The sequence below is a fragment of the Megalobrama amblycephala genome, linkage group LG6 (genome assembly GCF_018812025.1).
Source record: "Megalobrama amblycephala isolate DHTTF-2021 linkage group LG6, ASM1881202v1, whole genome shotgun sequence".
NCBI classification, from domain to species: Eukaryota; Metazoa; Chordata; class Actinopteri; order Cypriniformes; family Xenocyprididae; genus Megalobrama; species Megalobrama amblycephala.
In genome coordinates, this window is record NC_063049.1 from 33,057,691 (window position 1) to 33,078,318 (window position 20,628).

Consider the following 20,628-nt stretch of genomic DNA (forward strand, 5'->3'; position numbering starts at 1 on the left):
ATCATTTAATCATTGTAAGATTTGTAAATGTGTAAAAATGTAAAACCCAAATTGAAAAGGTGAAAAAAAATCCAGTGAATTAAGTTATATTAGTCTGATTTAGTGCTGACAATTCAGTAAAATAAGAGTACTTTATTATTACAAATATCATTTTATTGTCATTTATTTTTATATCCAGGCACAAGAAGTGAAAAATCAAAATGTTTATAAACAGTTATGCTTATAAACAGGAAATGAACAGTTCATATAAATAAGTGCAAGCAGAATGGCTAATAATCGGTGACTCGTCTGAAGGAGCCCACAATGGCGCAGGTAGCACACCAGTCTCGGTATCTCCTGTATTCCCCGGGTTTCAGGAAGTACTGTCTCCCTCTGTAGTTTGGATATTCATAGAAGATCCAGTAGCCATTCATCACGTTACAGGAGTACACATGCCGATGGTGGAAACGGTCAGACACACAGGGGCAGTCATCCATGAATTCCATCATGTGACCTCCATAGTCAGCCTTCTCATAGATCCTCAGTCTGTATGGTCCCCGGTACTGTTGACATCAAGATGCAAAGGAATGACTCAGTACAGTGGCATCAAAGAAACCGTAATGTGTATCCATAAAAGCAGCACATTCAGTGAACCTCACCATTGGTATCTGGCGACAGGATCGAATACAGCTACTGAAGCCCATCCATCTCTGGTAGTCAGAATAATCGCCTCGTTTCATAAAATACTGGTGGCCCATATAATTTGGACGCTCATAGATCATGAAACAGCCACTCTCTACTCTAATGGAGTTGCAGCGACTGAAGTAAGTGTGCAGGTCTGTGCAGTCGTTGCTGCACTCATAACTACGACCTTGAAAATTTTTGTCCTCGTAAAAAACAATCTGAAAAAGTTAACAAAATCAACACTTCATTTTTAAGCCGAGATTAGGAGAGTAATCCATCTGCATCAAAGGTTAACATATATATGGGGAGGTGCAATTCAATGTCATGAAAGTGGTGCCAAAAATCCTACCTTGCCCATGGTCTCCGTTGGAGAGATTCCATATGCTTCCCAAGCTTTTTATACTACCTCTTGACAAACAAAGTATTGTTATTCAAATGAACACAGGAATATGTCAGGGTACTGGCACATGTTTACCTTTTTGTTAGAGCACAATATTGGGTTCAAAATATGGATTTTACTTGAAAAAGGATATATAATTACATGTTTGGTGTTTTCTCTTGCATGGTCGAGGGAAAGGACTGGTACGGCACCCACACATTCACAGCACAATGCACACAGAACAATATGGAACATCCCTTTTGCATTAAAGAAGTTGTTCAACAAAGGGAGTTACTGAGATTCCATTCTCAACAGGATTTTCAACGGCACCGACATACTTTACTGAATTTTCCAATAAATTATTTCATATGAAAAAAAAAAAAAAAAAAAAATCAGAAATTACATGGAGAATTTACAGGGAAATTTAGAGAAAAAGTCCTGTTGTAATCCTTTTGGGAATGATTAAACACAAGTGTTATGTGAGCATTGTCTTCATTTCATGCTCTAGAACAGGGGTGTCAAACTTCGAAGGCCACTGCCCAGAAGAGTTTAGCTCCAACCCTAATTAAACTTACCTGAACCAGCCAATGAAGATCTTCAGGATTACGAGAAACTTCCAGGCAGGTGTTTTGGAACTTGTGTGCATGTGTGTGTGCGTGTGTGTGTGTGTAAAATGTGCAAAAAGTTTTGTTTTTTTATCAATACGACAATCTTACTGACACCTATAGCTGTGGATGCCGCACCATGCAAAACTGATCAGTTTAAATGTAGAAATATTCTATTTGCACAAAGTTTATCCAACAAATGTTGATATAAATAGCCTAAATATTTGTGATGGCAAAATTAAAATGAAATGTAAAACTTCTTAAGTGGAAAAAAAATACATATTGCATTTTTAAAATGTTGAAGATAAACACAAATATCTTTTATAAATAGGCCTCGGATGCACAGTAAAAAGCAAACCAGCAGTAATCATTTCATGTTCTTGTAATATCATAAACTACCGTTTGACTATATGTGTGCAAATAGTTTTTATCAGTCACACAAAATGACAAATGATTCACAAACCTGTTAGCGGTAGTATTCCAGGAAGAAAAATGACCACATAATCGCAAAGCCATACTCAAATACAAGTAAAGTAGGACACTTAATCATCTTCCCTTAGTAAAAACCTGTATTGAGTTGATTACAAAATAGTATGGCATGGCATTGATGTAGCCAATTGGATTATCTGAGATATTATCAGAAATTTCCACCCAATCACAACTTAATCACTTACTTTCATTAAATCCAGAATGACTTAACTGATTGATTGATTTTGTCTTCTTATTCAGTCTTCTTCACATTATAAAGCTGAGGAGAAACAACTTTGTATTTTCACTTTTTCCAGTAATGTGGTATTTGATAAGCTACTTTGTACCACGATAACATGCATGTGGATTAAAAACGTCCTCTAATTTCTCTGAGGTCAATGTGCATTTAAATAACAGGGCTCCTTTTGTTTTTTGACAGTCATGGTAGTGATAGATTTAACTACAATGAGGACCGTTAATCCAGACTCAGCCACACATTGTTCTGCCAAAAGCATTAGCTGTGTGAAACAGTTTGCCCTCAGTTTTTTTTTTACTGATTTTTTCAATGAATGTTTTCCAGTCTGGTAACCAGATTTGCACTGATGTGAAGGAAATTAAGTTTACAATAACTAGTTACTTAGTATATATATATATATATATATATATATATATATATATATATATATATTTGTATTTTGAATTAATTAGTATTTTTTTTTAAATTGTATTTTTTTTCTGTGATATAAGTTCACATTAAAACACTGTAACAGAATAACCAGACAAGTAGATGTTTCAGTCAAGAGAATTTATTTAGTGCATATTTTGCTGCACAATTCATGTTGTCTAGTTGAAAGTGGTTATTCTCCTGAGGGACCCAATTCTTGGGGCCGTTCCTCCCCAGTCGCTGTACTTCCTGTATTCACCTGGTCCAAGGTAATACATTTGTCCCCTGTAGTTGGGCTGCTCGTATAGAAGCCAGTGGCCGTCCATCACATGACAGGAGTGGATGTCAGATGTATGGAAGCGGTCCATGATGTTAGGGCAATCTTCTGTGAGTTCAATCATCTGACCTCCCATATCAGCCCGGTCATATAGCCTCATTCTGTAGTTACCATTATACTACAAGAAAACAGATTTGGCATATACTAAGCAATATGTGGAAAGTGTGTTTCAGCAGTCAAAAGCATTATATTTATTTGAATTTATGAACTAGAGTGTGATTATTTTTTAATCATTTAATATTTATTCCCTAAAATCACTTACCATGGGGATCATACGGCATGACATAATACAGTTACTGAACCCAATCATACGCTGACAGTCAGAATACTCGCCCCTCCGCAGGAAGTACTGCTGTCCCATATAATTTGGGTGCTCATACACTATGAAGCACCCACTCTCTACCCTGATAGAGTTGCATTTGGTAAAATAGGGGTGCAGGTCTGCACAGTCGCTGCTGCACTCATGATGGTGGCCCTGAAAGTTCTTGTCCTCATAGAAAACGATCTATTAAAGAAAAAGGGTACAATAATTCTACTATTCAAATTAGCAATAATATGAACTTGCAGCTGTAAACTGGCTTCATGTTACAGAGTTAAAAACCATTGTAAGGCTATTAGTCTATGAAAGTGAGAGATGCCATCTTACCTTTCCGATAGCCATGTTGGCATCTGGCAGGGCTATACAGCTCAACACTGGCATCCAGTTTATCACTGTCTTTTATAAAACCTAGAAGCAGCTGTGATTGCACAGCATAAAGTATTGTCATTCAAATAAATCTAGTAATAGGGGCTACAATCAGAGGGGCAATGAAACAATCCGATTATGTTTGGCTTGTCTCTGGTGCAGGTTTTCCATATTCATCAAAATGCACAGGACTCCATCATGTCCTGCTGGCAGAAGCTTCAATCTGGCTGCAGTCAGCACAATAAATCAATGCAAGAGCAAAATATCTTTTACTGAATCTGTTGAGTAATAGATAGATGAAAGCTGCAATATTGTTCATGACCAAACTAAAAAATACCAGTAAACTAACATGAAAGCAGAACATGGAGTTATTTTAAAGAACTTTTGTCCTTTTTAAACTGTATACTTGCAAAAGAAAACATTACAGTCATTTAAAAGCAGATTTATTTGTTTAATTAGTCTGCTAAGGTAGTATATAAGTAGAAAAGAAATTACATTATGAGAAATATACTGTCAGATGAAGTAAAATAAACAAATTTATAGATTCTGAGTTTATAAACATTTATTTTTGAGGTAGCATATAAGAGCATTCAAAGTGTAAAGGCTGCATGAGCTGTTAATTGACATGTTTGCTTGAGTTACTCAGCATGGCAGGCCCTAAATAACACAAGAATTTGAAGTCTGTATTAAGTTTGGTGTGTGTTTACAACAGTGTATGTCACAATAAAAAAAAATGAACAAGTAATAAAATAAAGTATCTAATGGAGTAAATATAGTAAACGTTTACAGAAGGTTTAAAAATATTAAATTCATATTAAGCATGCATGTTAATTCTAGTAATCCATGATTCGTTTGATGGAACCCACACGGGCACTCGTGCCTCCCCATTCAGTGAATCTGGTGTATTCTCCAGGCCTTATGAGGTACATCCTGCCTCTGTAGTTGGAATGTTCAAAGAAGAGCCAGTTTCCACCAATTACCTTGCAGGAGAATATGTGGTTTGTTTGGAACATGTCCATCACATCTGGACAGTCTTCCACAAGAGCCATCATCTGACCTCCATACTCCATTCTCTCAAAAAGTTTCACCTCATGAGAAGATCCCTGTGTCTGAAAGACAGAAGAACAAAAAGTGTTTGTAAATCAGCTACTGTCTTCTCATAAAACAATTTCCTGAAATTTAAAAGAATGATTCGAGTGATAAAAAATTAAGCTTGTAATTCCTTTCAATGTAGAATACTCAAGCATATAGTAGCATATAATTACCATGGGAATTACACGGCAGGAGCAGACGGAGTCATTTTTGCCCAACCAGCTTTTGAACTCTGGGTACTCTCCTTTACGGACCAGAAATTGCTGGCCGTTGTAATGTGGTTGTTCATAAATCATGAAGCATCCACTCTCCACCATGATGGAGTTACAGCGGTTAAGATAGCAGAGCATATCTGAACAATCATCCGTGCATTCATATTGATGACCCCCAAAATTTTTGTCTTCATAGAAAATTATCTGTTAAAAAAGAGATATAAAAAAAGAAGAAATTTTAGTCCATATGCATGCACAATTTACAGTAAAAATGTCTTCAATATAACACAAAACAATATTTTTGTACAATCTTCCTCACTTTCCTCACAGTATTGCTTTACCTTTCCCATTTTTGACAGTGTAATTGTACCATGGGTGTGTGACACTGCTTATTTTTCTGAGGACACTCTCTGGTATATATAGTATACACGAAGTGCCGACACTGTGTGTGTCATTCATATTAAAATTGAAAAAAAGAAAAAGCTTTTTTGCCATTTGGTTTTAAAAAGTTCTGCTGTTATAATTCTTCTTTTGTTAAAAAATATTGTCACTACTGCCATTTTGTGTAATAGATGATAAAATAATTACTAATATCTACCTCTGCCTGAAGTTTTTATGAGACTGTAATCACATAAAAAAATCAATATCTATACCCAATATCCAATAAGTCATGATACATTGTTTACAAATTGCATTTAAGACTTGACATGTGATATTTATTTAAATCTATGAATTTACAATGGCCAGTTTTGTGGGATTTGCATGTCTCTTAAAACAATAAACATGCTAAATGTATGTATTTTTATTAATTAAACACTTAATGTTATTGATTGTTTAATTTCATTTTATCTATATTTTTATTTTACTATTTCTAATGGATACTTTGCAGTTAGGGTTACTCATCATTTGCTTAAAATAAAATATACTGATTGAAAATCTATTAATATATTATATTATAAATATATATTACATTCTGATACACACACATATACTGTATATATATATATATATATATATATATATATATATATATATATATATATATATATGTGTGTGTGTGTGTGTGTGTCAGAATGTTATATTTATACTATGAATTTTTTTTTTTTTTACTAGTGGGTGCAGGACACTGTAGTTAATTTATGTAAGTGACGATAGCAAAATAAAGTAAACTGTGACATATTATACCCAAAAATTCTTCATACACTTTGACTTGACCATGTTTTGCATAAGTGTTATCTGACATAATTAAGATTATTTTTTTCTGACACAGTTTAACTCTGAGATCTTGCCATATTTTATTACCATTTTTTTAAACTATAGTGAATAAACTGTATTAAGGAATGAAATGTTCAAGGTGTCTGAATAAATTTTGGTTTGACTGTATATATTTCTAAAGATTTCAATATAGCAATTTATACTTCACTTAGCCTAATTCACCTAAACTGGGGTTAAGTGTATTTCTCAATAGACACTAAGTCAAACCCCACCTTTAGATTATATACACAATCCTATTTTTTAATGTTAATCTACATAAATAATGTATTAAACATTTGTCATATTATTAAAAAGCAAGTTTTCTACACTTCATCTGTTAAACAGTTATTCACCAAGAGTGAGTTTTAATGTACAGTACAAGCAGAGAGAACACTCAACACCTGTCTCATGAAGGAAAATGTCTCTATAGTTTTTATTCAAGTCTCTGAATAGTGTAAAGTAGTCTGGCAGCCTATAGCAAGTGTCATCATCAGGCAGTGACCCCTCCAGGTAGAGGGTGCAAGAACAAAACTGAATACACTTGAGCACAGACACCATTTTATTTAGTGTGTGAAAAAGGGCATACAGCAGACATTTCACAAGGACTCCTTTCATTAGAGATCCATGATTCGTCTGACAGAGCCCATCCTGGAACTCATACCACCCCAGTCACTGTACCTCCTGTACTCGCCAGGCCTCAGGTAGAAGTGCCTGCCCATATAGTTGGGCTGCTCATACATAAGCCAGTGACCATCCATCACATGGCAGGAATGGAAGTCGGACATATTGAAGCGGTCCATAAGATTAGGGCAATCATCCATGAGCTCCATCATCCTGCCGCCCATGTCAGAGCGCTCATAGAGCCTCATTCTGAAGGACCCACGATGCTAATGGGTAAAAAACAGGAGTTAAGGCTGAGTGCTTAATTTTAATGTATTAAAACAAGACCATTGATATAATTTAGATAATGATTAGCTTCAGTCTTTACCATTGGGATCATACGACAGGATCTGATGCAATCATTCATTCCCATCGTACGCATGTAATCGGGGTACTCGCCCTTTCTTAGAAAGTACTGGTGTCCCATGAAGTTGGTTCGGTTGTAAACCATGAAGCAACCACTTTCCACTCTGATGGAGTGACAGCGATTGAAGTAGGAATGTAGGTCAGAGCAGTCACTCATGCACTCATGATAACGGCCGCCAAAGTTCCTGTCCTCATAAAAGATAATCTAGAGAAAACAATATTTAGATAATGAGAGAAGAACAATATTACTTATACAATATTCTTATTCATACAGACCTTTCCCATGTTTATATATAGGGGCTTTGAAAATTTTTCCTGTGCAGGTGCCAAGTGCTGCTGGAACTATAAATATATATATCTGAAAAGATAATGGTACTACTGGTCATGTTGTCATTTAAATCACAGTGTACTCATGTCAGCAGAAACTGTACAGGAATATTGCAAACATGACTGTCTGTTTTACCCTAAACAATCACTTTGATTGCCTTCATAACATTAGTTTTTCCAGCAAAAGCTGCTCTGTTGAAAGCTGTTGAAAAGGTTTGGGGAAACAACACAACAATAGTGTTGGTCTGCATTTATTTTAGAATTACACATTGTGAGATTGTTTAAATAAGATTATGTCATTGACACTTGATAGTTTTGCTTCTGAAATTGCGAAATGATTTAGTGTAGCTGATAGTGGATGTATATGTATGTTTCATGAAGGAATCCATATATGTACAATTAGATCAGAGATCGTTGGTCCTGGAGAGCCTCAGTCCTGCAGAGTTTTGCTCCAACCCTGATAAAACTCACCTGCCTGTAGCTTTCTAGCAACTCTTCAGACCTTGATTATCTTGTGTTTGGATAGAGTTGGAGCTAAACTCTGCAGGACTGTGGCTCTCCAGGATTGACGCTAGCCACCCCTGAGTAAGATCAACGACAGTCCCATTGCCATTACTATCTAGCATATTACAGCAATTATTCAAACTTTTTGCAGGACTTTGCCAATGTAGGATGGCTACTTAATTAAAATAATTGTCAATATCTAATAATGTAACCAGCATGGTATGTGGTAGCCAGTATAGTGAAGTTTAGTTTGTCGTTACAATCTGCCACAATCAATGGTTGCTTCCAACTGTCCATATAGCATATTATAACTTGCTTGATTCCTACAAAAGCCAAAGTGCCTTAAATCTATATCGATGTAGATATGTAATGCCTACAGTGTATTTTTAAATCACTTACATTGGCAAACATAAAGGAATACTAATCTTGGTAACACTTTATTTCGATGGTCCACTTTAGACATTCTACTAATTATAGGTAACTTTGCAACTACATGTCAACTACCAGTCATTAGAATATTAGTAGACTGTGTGATAACACTTTATTTTGATGGTAACCCAAGAGACAATCTACTGACTATAAGTAACTTTGAAACTACATATCAACATATTCTACTTACCCAAACCCTAACACAGTCTACTACAGTCTACTAATACTCTGAGAGTTAGTTGACAAGTTTCTTATACAGTAGGTAGTAAAATGGACCATTGAAATAAAGTGTATCCCTTATCTTTTAGGAATTAAAGCATCCCCCACAAATGCCATACAGGTATAGCCTGAAATCTACACACATTTGATCAAGCATGAATACATACACTGCAAAGCATATGGTTTTGTGGCATTTTATTGACAAGTCAATGCCAGAAAAGGCACAATTATTTTAATAATGCGGACTCTAAAAATCAGTGATTCTGCGGAAGGAGCCGATGGTGGCACACACAGCACCCCAGTCGCTGAACTTGCGATACTCGCCGGGAGGCAAGAAATACTGACGGCCTCTAAAACTGGGGTGCTCATAGAAGGTCCAGTATCCATCCATGACATTGCAAGAGTGAACGCTGCGGCACTGGAAACTTTCATGAATGGACTCGCAGTCATCACTGAATTCCATCATCTGACCTTGGAAATCTGGCCGATCATAGATCCGAATGCGGTAGGATCCATCCCTTTTCTGCAAAACAATGTTTTTAAGTTTAAAGTCAACAACACAAGGTTTACACACTGTGGGTACTGAGAGCAACATAGGTTTTTTTTTGTGTGTGTGGCAGAACAGTAAACTACAAAGATGGAATAATGTACTAACAATAAAAAAAATAAAAAAAACACAACAAATATGATGAAATCATTAACATGCATGTTACTCACATAGGAAAATGTACGGCATGAGCGAATAGTGTCATTGTAGCCCATCCAGTGCTGATATTCAGGATACTCTCCCCTGGTTAGCACATACTGGAAACCAGAGTAGTTGGGTCTTTCATACAGGACCCAGCAGCCACTCTCCACTCTGATAGAGTTGCATCGACTGAAGTGAGGGTGCATGTCTGGGCAGTCTTTGTTGCACTCATAGGAGCGACCCTGGAAGTTTCTGTCCTCATAAAAGGTAATCTGCAAGCAAGAGAGTAAAGTCATACACACAACTGTATTGGTTCTGTTTAGTCATAGTACAGTTAAGTAATCTATAAGTAGCATTTGGCTAACCTAAGCTTTTCTCAAGAAATGCAAAAGTCTTTGACCATTTACCTTACTCATTATGATGTGAACCTCAGGAAACAGTCCTAAACAAGCGAAACAGTCAAACAAACCAGGGCATGAGGTCTGCTTTATAAACCTCTATCAACATGGTGGATCAAACTTTATTTGTCCTCTCAATGACTGGGATTTGGCACTCTGATGGTGCTGCCAACCTCTTAATCCTATCCATAGATTTAAAAGCCCTGATTCATCAAATCAAAATTCCTAGCTGGCAAATTACTGACCTCAGCTGCCCTCCTCTGTTTAATGAGATGCTTTATGTGATGGAATTATTGCTTTTGACATAGAATGCATCGACAGAACTAAATACGTCTGTAATGTACGTGTTACTGAGTCAATATGTAGTTTAAGAACTTTATTGATTCCTTTAAGTTTAACATTGCATTTTAATTCACATTTATTATAAACTGAGAATGCATGGACAAAATAATTATACACACCTTCCATTTCTAAAAGATACTGTATGAACTCTTTGGACAAATATTAATAAAGTCAGTAAAAACAGGTCATCTTGGTATTTATAAAAAAGATTAATCTAAATTAATCTCCTCTCTTTATTATTACCTGGCTGTGAACAAAGTCTTGGGAAAGAAACACTATTTTAACAATACAGACAAGCCAGGAAACACCTGCAAGGATGATAAATGTGTAATGATAGCAATGTTTAATAAACCATGCAAATGAATATTTGCTTGTTGGACAGCTGCTGTTTTCAGTCCTGCAGAGATTCTTGCGAGCCCTCATAGTGAGCAGTTTCATCTTTTAAAGAGTCCTCACTGTCCTGTATTTGTCACAAAAGACAGGTGCAACAATTACAGTACATAATCTGAGCACATGACAATGGTAATTTTCAACTTTATGAGTGCATTGTTATTTTACTGAGTGTATAGTTGTGGTAGAATGTATATGAGTAGTAGACTGACACTCACACTAAATGAGGAGCTAGAAGAGGAGGACGACTCCGGTGTCTCTGTTACTGGAGAGACTTCCTGTTTACTGTGTTCTTTGATCCAGCGTTTCAGCACCTGGGCTGGTAAAGAGACAAAAGTCAATGATAGACAATCAAGAAAGCGTTTTGTTCAATTTTTAGTGATCACTTTTCAATTTATGCATATTACCAATGGATTTGATTAATATATGTAAAAGGTCACATACTGTGTTTTCTGGAGCGCTCTACTGCTTTGAATGAACTAAGCATTGCAAATGGATGATAAGAGAGGGAGAATGGGTGAACAATGTTGCCCTGTTGAGGAAGAGACTTTTCAGAAATTTACTAAAATTGAAAATTTTAAACTATGCTTTTTCTCATTTTCTAAAATGAAATTTGATGACATGAAACTTTTTGGTAAAAGCAATTAAAGAGGGCATCAAGAATACTTTTTCATGACACTTTACTGTATGTCTGTACAGTATAAAGCAGCGGCTCTCAACGTGAAGGCCCTCCATATATGACAAAATATTTCTTTTGGTATTTCTGCTGTCAACAAGGCTTCTTGTTTTCAAGCTTTTTTAAATTATTATTAACATAAACTGATATATGTATTTAATCATGATTCAGTTTGTAATTTGTAAAAACTGTCCATTCATCAAAGACAAAAGTTGTCGAGGAGAAAAATTAAAAGAAATATTGCTTTAATTACTATTTGTATTTACTATATTTTATTACATTTTTAGTAATTCAGTTAGATTAATACACACAACTATAAATAAAGAAATACAAAAGAAAAAAAAAGAAAAAAAGTCATCCCTTTGATGTTTGTTGAGGCCCTCTAGTGGGTCCTGGCCTCCTGGTTGAGAAGTATAACGAGAAGTGACAGACTATTTCAGAGCAGATGTATATCACACGCATTTTTATCCCTCAAATACCTTATTGTGATTATGAGGGTAAGATGCAGATGGTTTGCAACTGTACAGAGACAGAATGTCTTCTATAGGTAAGCTGTTCTGAAAATAAGAGGATACAAATGATACAACTTGTTGTCAAAACCAGAAATGCTGTTGCAACCAGTTATTTAATCTCTCTTCTGAACCTTACCAGAAGCATTCCAGCAAAGGAAGAAAGGATCATTGCTTCTCTTTCCAGGCGATTAGGGTACTGGCTAATATGTCGTAAACTGCCAATTCCTCTACAAAGACAGAGGTTAAATGTGATTTATGCTAGTGTTTGCATACAAACTATTGAACAAACACAAATACCAGTTATATAAATTACTCACATGTAGTTGTTCTCAACTGCATTCTTCCCATCATCTTTATTGAGCCACCACAAAGCCACACTTATGGCCAAGTCGTAATGGGCCTATGCATTATTAAAGATGCATATTTAGCAATAAAAGCCTAAAGCATAACATTTTTGATTATAGCATAAAACCAACATCAGCTAATAACTAAACTTTCCATCTCAATAGGACAATACAACCTTTGAAATCAATCTGTTGCTTTAATATTGATCACTTACCAAATCATCTAACATTGTAAAAGTGCTTTTCCCTTTTGGATCAAAACCATTTTCTCTGAGTCGCTGTCCAATATATTCTCCACTAAAAGATGTTAAAAATATACATATACAGTATATATGCAGCAGCAGAATTTAAAAGCTTTATGATTTGTTCTAAATGTGTGCCCTTGCATATGAATAATTTATGATCATGTTTATCCTGATAGAGTTCAATAAATTTATTTCACACTACTTACAGCAAAGTTTGAACATCCCTCTTCACTCGCTTTGCCTCCATGTTGTAGACACTCAGTTGAGACACTTAATTCTGAACAAGTCTTTATTCCAAAATTCAGTCTGGAACAATAGTTGAAATTCCATTATAACAGTAATGCTAGGAAAATAAAACAAACATAGGTTTAAAAAAATAAAATAAAAAAAATAACAAAAACATGGAGTTTAACTTTACCTAGTACTTAATCCTCTGCCAGGGGCAACACTAAACACAGGAAGCAAACTGCAAACGTTGGCTTCCAATGAACAGGAAAAGTGAGAAGAACATTTGACAGGGTATCTAACAGACAAGTGTTAGGTTACCTGAGGCATCTGATAAAATTTACATTTGCACAAAAATATCGGGATACTCCAAAAAGTTACTGATGAAATAAAAACAGTCCATGAATATAAACCAATTACATTTTAATTTAATGCATCTACTTATGCCTTGATGCAAAGACTGAACACCTCTACAAACAGAAAATCATCCTTCGTGAAAACACAAGAATTGTTGTAAACCAAGAAAACAAAACTTACCTATAACTCTGATACCAACACTTCCTGATAGCACAATAAGATGACTATATCAGAAGCTTGAGTCTGCTTTCAGACAGTATAAACTGGTTGAACAGACACTCCTACTCGATCTCAGAATTGTAGTCATCTCAGGTGAACAGACCTCTAAATTATTCATTCAGTCCTTTAATCACTGTAACACTGTCGGCCAGTGCTCGGTTACATAACACACGGATACAACTTCCATATGAAGTTTGTTACTAAAGAGATTACTTCCATATGATCAGTTGGAACAACTTAGGGTTGGAAAGCAGAATCAATTTAATAATAAAATGCAAATAGAGCAGGTTCTCTTTATTAACCACAGAAATAAATATCATTTAAATTTAAAACAAAATGTCCTCAATGTACAAAAAAGAAACTATGCTCTGACAGCAAATTAACAGCTGTGATTTAAAAATGCTCACTTTAAGATCAAAATCTATTAAACATTAGAATTGCATAAAAAAGACAAAATGTAAATAAAAAAACAAGATAACAAAAAGCAAAAAGAAATAAAAGACAAATCAAACAATGGGAAAAATCACTCCTAAGTTCGTTTCTTCTTTTTATCTTTGAACACTGGAGAGTTTAAGAATTTTGTATCAGAGTATTTGTCCCCACGCCTCATTTTGCTGCAAAAATAAATCAATAAAAAAAGAAAATATAAAAGTTATCCAAAATTACATATTCTGTATCATGGCAGAAATACATAATGGCCGGTTTCACAGACAAGGCTTAGAATAAGCTAGGATTAGGCCTTAGTTCAATCAGGACATTTAAAGGTGCTAAAGAGGATGTTTTGTTTTATACATTTTTGCAATATTACTTGAAACTGTCTTTACTAACTGATAAAAGACTATTTATTAGGTGTACTAAAAGGAATAATATTAATATACATCATCTGTGCACGAGGTAGGGCCTTAAAAACATCAGCCAATCGCGTAAACGATTGGCCCTCTGGCTTGTCAATCACTGCCATGACGTTCCTTGTGCGAGACGTGCGCGGCTGCGCACTCCAGTAACTTTCCACACTCCACAGGCGCCGCATGCAATGTTTTTGTCAGGAGACAGTAGGGGTGTAACGATTTATCGCAGTACGATATTTCGCGATGCAAAAATGTTACGACATGCATCGTAGAGTGATGGCGATGCTTTTACGATATGACGGCAGTCTAATCTTATTGGTTGAGCTGCCGACGTGACCTACTCTGCAGTGAGAGAAGCCGGTTGTCACCGCATATAAATGGTGTGTCTCAATCAGCTCTCTAGTTCTCTAGTGTTTCGGGCACACACTGAATCTTGCAAGCAGGTTTAAACGTTTCTCGCGTCAGTCCCTTGCTTGGGCGCGTGAGAAAAGTCGTGGCTTTCCTTTACCGCAGTGCCACAGCAACAGCTGTGCTCACAGAAAAGCAAAAGTCGCTTGCGATGCTTTGCTTTAAGAAGTTCCGCGGGGCCGTTCACATATTGCGTCTTTTCCACGTGCAAGTCAGTTATTTCAAATGTAACCACGCGGCAGGCGCGCTCATAATGGGATCAACGCGGTCGCGACGCGCATGCGGTGCGTTTTCCAGGCGCATCGAGATGAACAATTCTCAAATTTTCAGAATGCTGCAAGCGCACCGCAGGTCATGTGACAAGAATCAACCGATCAGCTATGGCCTTTCCGTAACAAAACATCAAAAGCTCAGCCAAACAGCTGATCATAGCTGTACAGGGTGTTTTTTATATCTTATCTCGTAGTAAAGCTAATGCAAGGGTTAGAAATCATTTATCCTTTGCAGAAACTTCCTGATCCTCTTGGAGAGCTCAGTTCATGGTTGCATAGCAACGACCGATGCCACGGGAGCGCAAGTGCTTTGGAAAGAAGAAGCAATGCGGCCGCGCCTTACACGCGTTTTTAGACGCGATATGTGAACAGCCCCTATTCATAAGTTCATGTTAAATTTAACATTCTTTTTCAGTGACAGATAGACCTATTCAGCTGTTAATTTGAATACAGAAGGTTTTTATTAAACCTTGAAATGTGATCTTGTATGTACAAGGAAAATTATTGAAATTTGTTAATGTTTTTTGAATAAATCTTGTTTGAATTTCAGTTTCATTTTGTTCAAAATATCTGATACGTACCGTATCGTGACCTGAGCGTATCGTTACACCCCTAGGAGACAGGAGTAACAACTGCAGATTATGAGTTACCTGCGGTGAATCCGACATAATGAATCCACTAACACGACACAGCGAATGCCGGTGGTAAACACTTGTGTTCCAATACTCGTGCACGAGTTTTAGGAGGCGTTCCCTCGAAATGAGCTGTAAAGGAGGGGGGGCTGTTCTTACGCATGCGCTCATTTCAAAAACTCACTAACAGTCTTTGGTTTCTCAGTCGACGAAAAGATCCTCTTTAGCACCTTTAAGTAGCTTTTAAATGTACCTAAAAAAAAAATTTACTGGCGTTCATCTTAGCAGTGACATTTTAAGATGTCAGTGCAAGTTTCTTTCTGTTAAAAAAAGCTCAAACATGCATTTTAGTCTAGGACTAGCTTAAGTCTTGTCTTTGAAACTGGGGGTTTATTTTTTTATTGCATATTATATTATATTTCAAATGTTATAATTATTCAACTGCGACTCACCAATTGAGAGTTGGCTCTTTGTAGGAGACTGGTGCCGCTCTTCTTCGCGTTCTCCCTAAAGAGTTAATGTCTGTATTTGTTAGACTCTTCATAACCCTGCCATCTTCTGTTCGCAGAATAAAAATGTATAAAATACAAATATGTAAAATGAAGAAAAAAACATTTTTGCTTCACCTTTCAAAATACAATAGCAAAGCATTTAGAAAAATATATAAGGTTTACCTGGAGCTTGGTGCCTCAAGTCTGAGTCCTGGTCCTGGTCCTGGTAAATGTTCATAGTTTGAGAGCGGGCCTCTGGTTGAGGGCTGTGGGCAGGGCTTTCATCTGAGAGCGTTTCAGGGTAACCATCAATGGTCTCCCATGGAGGCCTCTCCTCTGTGAGCTGAAGGTCTTTCGTGTGTTCACTAAAAGGGTCTGAAGTCACATTGTATTTTTCCATAATAAACGTGCTTGAGTTCATTACAGCTGAAACATCATCCGTTTCATTTGTGAGAAGATGATGTTCAGAAGATGATGTTCTGCTGGAAGCACCACTGTCAGTCATTTCTTTACTTAGTGGTTTATGAGTAGATGAAATTACGTATGTTTTCCTGCACCTGCTCTCATAAGCTTGGTTCGTTTGGTCTAGATCTATGTTAAGAGCATCCATGTTGATATGGTCAGCCTGATCAATCTTGTCAACAGAGGAAGGGCAGCGTATTTCAGAGGTTGCTGCATCATGTTCATCTCTGAGGTCCTCCTCTGAGCGATGAGATATCCCTGGTAGTTGTAAAGTATTAGACAAAGACCTGTATTCTGCTCCATTCTGAAGATCAATCACATCTTGCTTTTCAGTCAACAGATTTTCTCGCATACTCAAAGCACAGCTGTTTTGTTTCTTTGTTAATGCTTTGGATTTTACTTTTATTGCAGCATTTGATTTTTTTATTTTATTTGCCCCCTCTTTTCTGTGTTTCTTAGCTTTACCAGGAACTGATGATACAAATTCAGGGGCTTCCTGTACAAGGGTGATATGCACATCTTGTGAACATTCTGGATGATAGTTGTTTTCCTTCAGTATCTCATGAGAAACATGCTCCTTGTGCTGTCGTGCAATAGTGTCTAAACCAATATCTTGAGGTGTCATTTGCATTTCTGGTGCTACCTCCTGTGATCCTTCTGGAATCTTGGGATCATCTAATATATTGGTCTCTTTCAAAATGGAATTCCTGTTGATGAATGATTGACTTGGCTGTACCACAAACGTTCCTCTGTTTTTTTGTGTGTTGCACTTTTCAAACTGTGTCAGAGACTTGTTTTTGCCTTTTTTGACTTGAACTGCACTCTCAATGACATGCACATCAGTACCAGAAGTCTCTGGGCATGCAGTACCAGCAGACTCAACATTTTTATGCACATACGATAAACTGTGATCCATAAGGGATGACACTTTGGTCCCCCTGCTCTTCTGAGGTCTTTGCTCGTCTTGAACTATAAATGTTCTCCTGGGTTCCTGGTTGACACGAGACTCTTTTGCTTTGCTTTTAGCAGCTTTACTTGAAATATTTCCATCTGAAGAAATTGCCTTGCTTCTTTCAGAAATCTGAAGCTCAAGATCACTGAAACAATCATTAAAAACGTCATTAGGAGGATCTTGGGAGATTAGGTACGTTTTCCTCGGATCTGGGTTTGGATCTTTCCTTTTGCATGTGCGCCTGCTACTTTTAGTACAACGAGAGGTGACATGGGTCTTCCTGCGTGCAGTTATTGATTCTGTTTCATGCCCATCCACCACCTCATTCTGAACAGTGGCAGAGCACTGCTGCATCACAGTGGTCAACTCTTTTGGCACAGCTGATGTAGAATCGAATCTACTAAATTCAATTGGTGAGTCGCCCTCTGCAGATACACTCTCACTACCTTTTCCTGACAGAGACAAATCCTTTTTTTCCTGATGTTCTTCTCTAACTTCAGAGATTCTTCTTGCGTTTGTGTCAACTATTACAATTTCAGCAGCACTGTCATTAACGGTTATGTCCATTTCAGAGCCATTTAGGGTGTTTTGCTGTGCTGGACTGTTTCTCTCTTGGCTGAGAACATCACAGGCTGTAGCTTCTTTGACCATAGCTGTATTCACTGGTTCAGACTCAACAGGGTCCTGCTGTGGACACAACGGTCTCTCTTGCAAACTCTCAACCTCTTTCTCCATTTCAAACATTTGGTCTGAAAAATAAACAAATAAATAAATAGCCTAGCAAATTAAAATTAAAATAACATCAAGATATTGTGTTGTAATGTTGTAATTGCTGTAATGTACAAGAAAGAAATTAAGCTAATATAAATTAACAGTGCCAATCATTCAAATTTAATTAAGCTTGAATGACATTGTTAAGGAAATGTGTATACCATGAACAGCTTACGCTGTGTTCTCATACCTTCACTGGTGTTGTGTTCAGTGTCCATACTGTCTGGAACCTTTAAAATAACATTAATAATAATTATTAATGAATAATAATTAATAATATTGTGACTATTTAACAATTAGCTATTTGTGAACAATCAACAAAGCTTGGCTGAAGTCTTTAAAATAATGCTTATTATTCTGATTATTAACAACTATATAACTTAAAAGTATATTGACAGCTTACCTCATCATTACAAAAAATGTCAACAGCCTTTGTCATCCAGTTCAGGGAAGAGTCATAAAACTCTCGTATAATCGCAAACTAGAGAAAGAAAACAAACTGCATTAACTACATCTATTGGTAAAAAAAACAATTTATGTACAAGTTCAAATTGTTCAATTAATCTAAGAGTGACTATAACTTGTGCATGTACAGTATACAAGCATAAGGGTCTGGGAACCAAGGCTGAAGTTAATACGAAGAGCCTAACTTTAGCAAGTTACTTACAATAACAAACCTGAACCATTAAAGGCCCACTGAAGAGTGTTGGAACACGCAGCATTATTCAATGTGTTGACGTAATTTCAACTGAAACAGGAAGACAGGGCGAAATATCGAACAGCCCCACCCTTTTTTTAAATAGCTAATAATTCTTTAGTTTATGTTACAGCTTGCCAGAGCCATTAGACTCTGTAAAACCTCTGTTTCCTTCTAATATCTAAAAGTTTCTCCTGATAATGTCCTTTATATCGCTTATATACAGCATTCTGTGCAGAATTCAAATGGGTCCGATACCTTTTATGGTCTGTGCAGACTCGCGGATATGAACCGCTCTGTGCTCTCGTGTTTCTGGACCAGAGCAGAACGCTCGCGTTGTGGCGGTTCATATGACACAAACGTGAAAACGTACTTCATTCGCGTCAAAGGAAAGCATATTTACACTGTCTGAATCCTTCCCTAGTCTCTATATAGTACACAATGTGCCATTCACCATGTAGAAACTAGTAAATGTGTGAACAAATGACCGATTTCAGCTGAAGCTTCAGCGTCTGTAAGAGTGCAGGAGGAGGCGGGACTTCAGATTCTAGAGAGCATTTGATTGGACCGAAGATTTGACGAGAAACTGAAGTGCGATGTGATGTCATGAAAATCCGTGATCCATTTTAGCGGAAGTGAGAGACTGTAAGTTTTGAATGCTTATATCTCCTATGAATTTTGTCATTGTTTTGGAACACACCAGCTTATTCATAACCTCACGGCTAACATAATAATACTAAAAGCTAAAAAAAAATTAAATTTTGATTTCAGGGGGACTTTAAATTCCATATAACCAGACTTCACCACTTCTCTAACAGGCTCACCAATTGTTTGTTTTTATGACGCTGATAAGCAAGATCAAAAGTAGTGGTCTGTGCATCTTTCCTCAGCCGCACCACCTCTGTTTCCAGCTCTCTGCTCCTCTTCTTCTGAGCAACCAGAGCCAGGGCCAGGGCCTTGTTGTTGCTTTTCAAAGAGAGCTTGAAGAATGATGAGGTATCTGAAAAATAATATTATTAATGTCATAATAAAAGTTATTGTCATCTGTCAACTTATAAGAGTTACTGTTCTCCAGACAGCTGAACCTGTTTGGCATTTCAGAGTAATTCTTACTGTGTATTTTCGTCTTTATCTTGGCTGCGTATACAGACGCAGTCTGTTTTCCCAGTCGTATGTTTTCCTTCTTCTCCTTAGACGAGATTATCAACGTTTTATCATTGGGGACTGTAGAAAAGACAGGGCTGATTATACAATGTCGGAATAAAACCCTGAATATAATGCTATATTCTGACTACTCACCAGCAATAAAAGAAGACGACAAACTCGAAGCTTGACGAGGATCATCTTTATTCTTGTTATAATGCATTTCTATTCGGATAACAAATACCGCGCATACAAATTAAATCGGTTTATACAAATTTAAAAACAAACATCGCGCGGAATCTTAAAATTCTTCTTCGCTCGCTGTTAATAGCGTTTATGGAATCAACAGTTGTTGAGTACCGCCACCCACTGGACTAAATCTGTAACGTGACAGCCTTCAACATCAAAGCGAACCAGCCACTAAGTGAGTAACAACCTCTGACCGACCTAGTCATAATATCACTAACATAAAACTAGAGTAACATTATGAAAGAATAATAAGAACCAAATAAAGGATAAGATAATTACAAAATACAAAATAAAGGCCTGACCACAATTTCGACTGATTGTGCATGTAAACGTGGTGAGAGTATCAAAGACCTCCGTGTTCGTGAATGATGCCGCATAAAGCCCGTTGTCGCTAATATAAAAGATCGTTTCTATGATTATCCCTGATCAAGTGATGACTTTTA

At 36.7% G+C, this 20,628-nt stretch overlaps 7 protein-coding genes across 13 annotated transcripts; all 7 read right to left on the bottom strand.

Moving 5' to 3' along the window:
• Positions 1 to 153: 153 nt before the first annotated feature.
• Positions 154 to 1,369, bottom strand: LOC125270498 (gamma-crystallin M2-like). Its single transcript, XM_048194151.1, has 3 exons — positions 1,013 to 1,369; positions 639 to 881; positions 154 to 542 (listed from the first exon to the last, which is right to left on the bottom strand). Exons 1-3 carry the CDS (start codon positions 1,019 to 1,021, stop codon positions 270 to 272), a joined length of 525 nt encoding a protein of 174 aa, XP_048050108.1. The 5' UTR covers positions 1,022 to 1,369; the 3' UTR covers positions 154 to 269.
• Positions 1,370 to 2,958: 1,589 nt separating this feature from the next.
• Positions 2,959 to 4,133, bottom strand: crygm6 (crystallin, gamma M6). Its single transcript, XM_048194152.1, has 3 exons — positions 3,763 to 4,133; positions 3,379 to 3,621; positions 2,959 to 3,234 (listed from the first exon to the last, which is right to left on the bottom strand). The coding sequence occupies exons 1-3, from the start codon at positions 3,814 to 3,816 to the stop codon at positions 2,959 to 2,961; spliced, it is 573 nt and encodes a 190-aa protein (XP_048050109.1). The 5' UTR covers positions 3,817 to 4,133.
• Positions 4,134 to 4,350: 217 nt separating this feature from the next.
• si:dkey-57a22.14 (gamma-crystallin S-1) lies at positions 4,351 to 5,455 on the bottom strand. The gene is made up of 3 exons (XM_048192557.1): positions 5,447 to 5,455; positions 5,067 to 5,309; positions 4,351 to 4,910 (listed from the first exon to the last, which is right to left on the bottom strand). The coding sequence occupies exons 1-3, from the start codon at positions 5,453 to 5,455 to the stop codon at positions 4,635 to 4,637; spliced, it is 528 nt and encodes a 175-aa protein (XP_048048514.1). The 3' UTR covers positions 4,351 to 4,634.
• Positions 5,456 to 6,301: 846 nt separating this feature from the next.
• Positions 6,302 to 7,584, bottom strand: crygm7 (crystallin, gamma M7). The gene is made up of 2 exons (XM_048194166.1): positions 7,348 to 7,584; positions 6,302 to 7,246 (listed from the first exon to the last, which is right to left on the bottom strand). The coding sequence occupies exons 1-2, from the start codon at positions 7,540 to 7,542 to the stop codon at positions 6,974 to 6,976; spliced, it is 468 nt and encodes a 155-aa protein (XP_048050123.1). The 5' UTR covers positions 7,543 to 7,584; the 3' UTR covers positions 6,302 to 6,973.
• A 1,385-nt stretch (positions 7,585 to 8,969) lies between these two features.
• Positions 8,970 to 10,179, bottom strand: LOC125270505 (gamma-crystallin M2-like). Of its 2 annotated transcripts, XM_048194165.1 has the most exons (3): positions 9,960 to 10,179; positions 9,582 to 9,824; positions 8,970 to 9,387 (listed from the first exon to the last, which is right to left on the bottom strand). In XM_048194165.1, the coding sequence occupies exons 1-3, from the start codon at positions 9,966 to 9,968 to the stop codon at positions 9,112 to 9,114; spliced, it is 528 nt and encodes a 175-aa protein (XP_048050122.1). In that variant the 5' UTR covers positions 9,969 to 10,179; the 3' UTR covers positions 8,970 to 9,111. The 2 variants fall into 2 exon arrangements, with proteins under 2 accessions (XP_048050122.1, XP_048050121.1); XM_048194164.1 differs by having other exon boundaries at positions 9,582 to 10,179.
• Positions 10,180 to 10,343: 164 nt separating this feature from the next.
• LOC125270504 (uncharacterized protein C2orf80-like) lies at positions 10,344 to 13,389 on the bottom strand. Of its 4 annotated transcripts, XM_048194162.1 has the most exons (10): positions 13,222 to 13,389; positions 12,878 to 12,938; positions 12,666 to 12,765; positions 12,430 to 12,511; positions 12,188 to 12,270; positions 12,007 to 12,097; positions 11,838 to 11,915; positions 11,127 to 11,214; positions 10,901 to 11,001; positions 10,344 to 10,752 (listed from the first exon to the last, which is right to left on the bottom strand). In XM_048194162.1, exons 3-10 carry the CDS (start codon positions 12,704 to 12,706, stop codon positions 10,684 to 10,686), a joined length of 633 nt encoding a protein of 210 aa, XP_048050119.1. In that variant the 5' UTR covers positions 12,707 to 12,765; positions 12,878 to 12,938; positions 13,222 to 13,389; the 3' UTR covers positions 10,344 to 10,683. The 4 variants fall into 4 exon arrangements, with proteins under 4 accessions (XP_048050119.1, XP_048050120.1, XP_048050117.1 ...); XM_048194163.1 differs by lacking the exon at positions 12,878 to 12,938 and having other exon boundaries at positions 12,666 to 12,802; XM_048194160.1 differs by having other exon boundaries at positions 12,878 to 13,389.
• A 144-nt stretch (positions 13,390 to 13,533) lies between these two features.
• Positions 13,534 to 20,510, bottom strand: sgo2 (shugoshin 2). 3 transcript variants are annotated; one of them, XM_048194157.1, is made up of 8 exons: positions 20,093 to 20,510; positions 19,907 to 20,017; positions 19,618 to 19,793; positions 18,500 to 18,577; positions 18,287 to 18,326; positions 16,095 to 18,074; positions 15,873 to 15,927; positions 13,534 to 13,874 (listed from the first exon to the last, which is right to left on the bottom strand). In XM_048194157.1, exons 1-8 carry the CDS (start codon positions 20,157 to 20,159, stop codon positions 13,790 to 13,792), a joined length of 2,592 nt encoding a protein of 863 aa, XP_048050114.1. In that variant the 5' UTR covers positions 20,160 to 20,510; the 3' UTR covers positions 13,534 to 13,789. The 3 variants fall into 3 exon arrangements, with proteins under 3 accessions (XP_048050114.1, XP_048050112.1, XP_048050111.1); XM_048194155.1 differs by having other exon boundaries at positions 15,873 to 15,975; XM_048194154.1 differs by having other exon boundaries at positions 15,873 to 15,978.
• Positions 20,511 to 20,628: the final 118 nt, after the last annotated feature.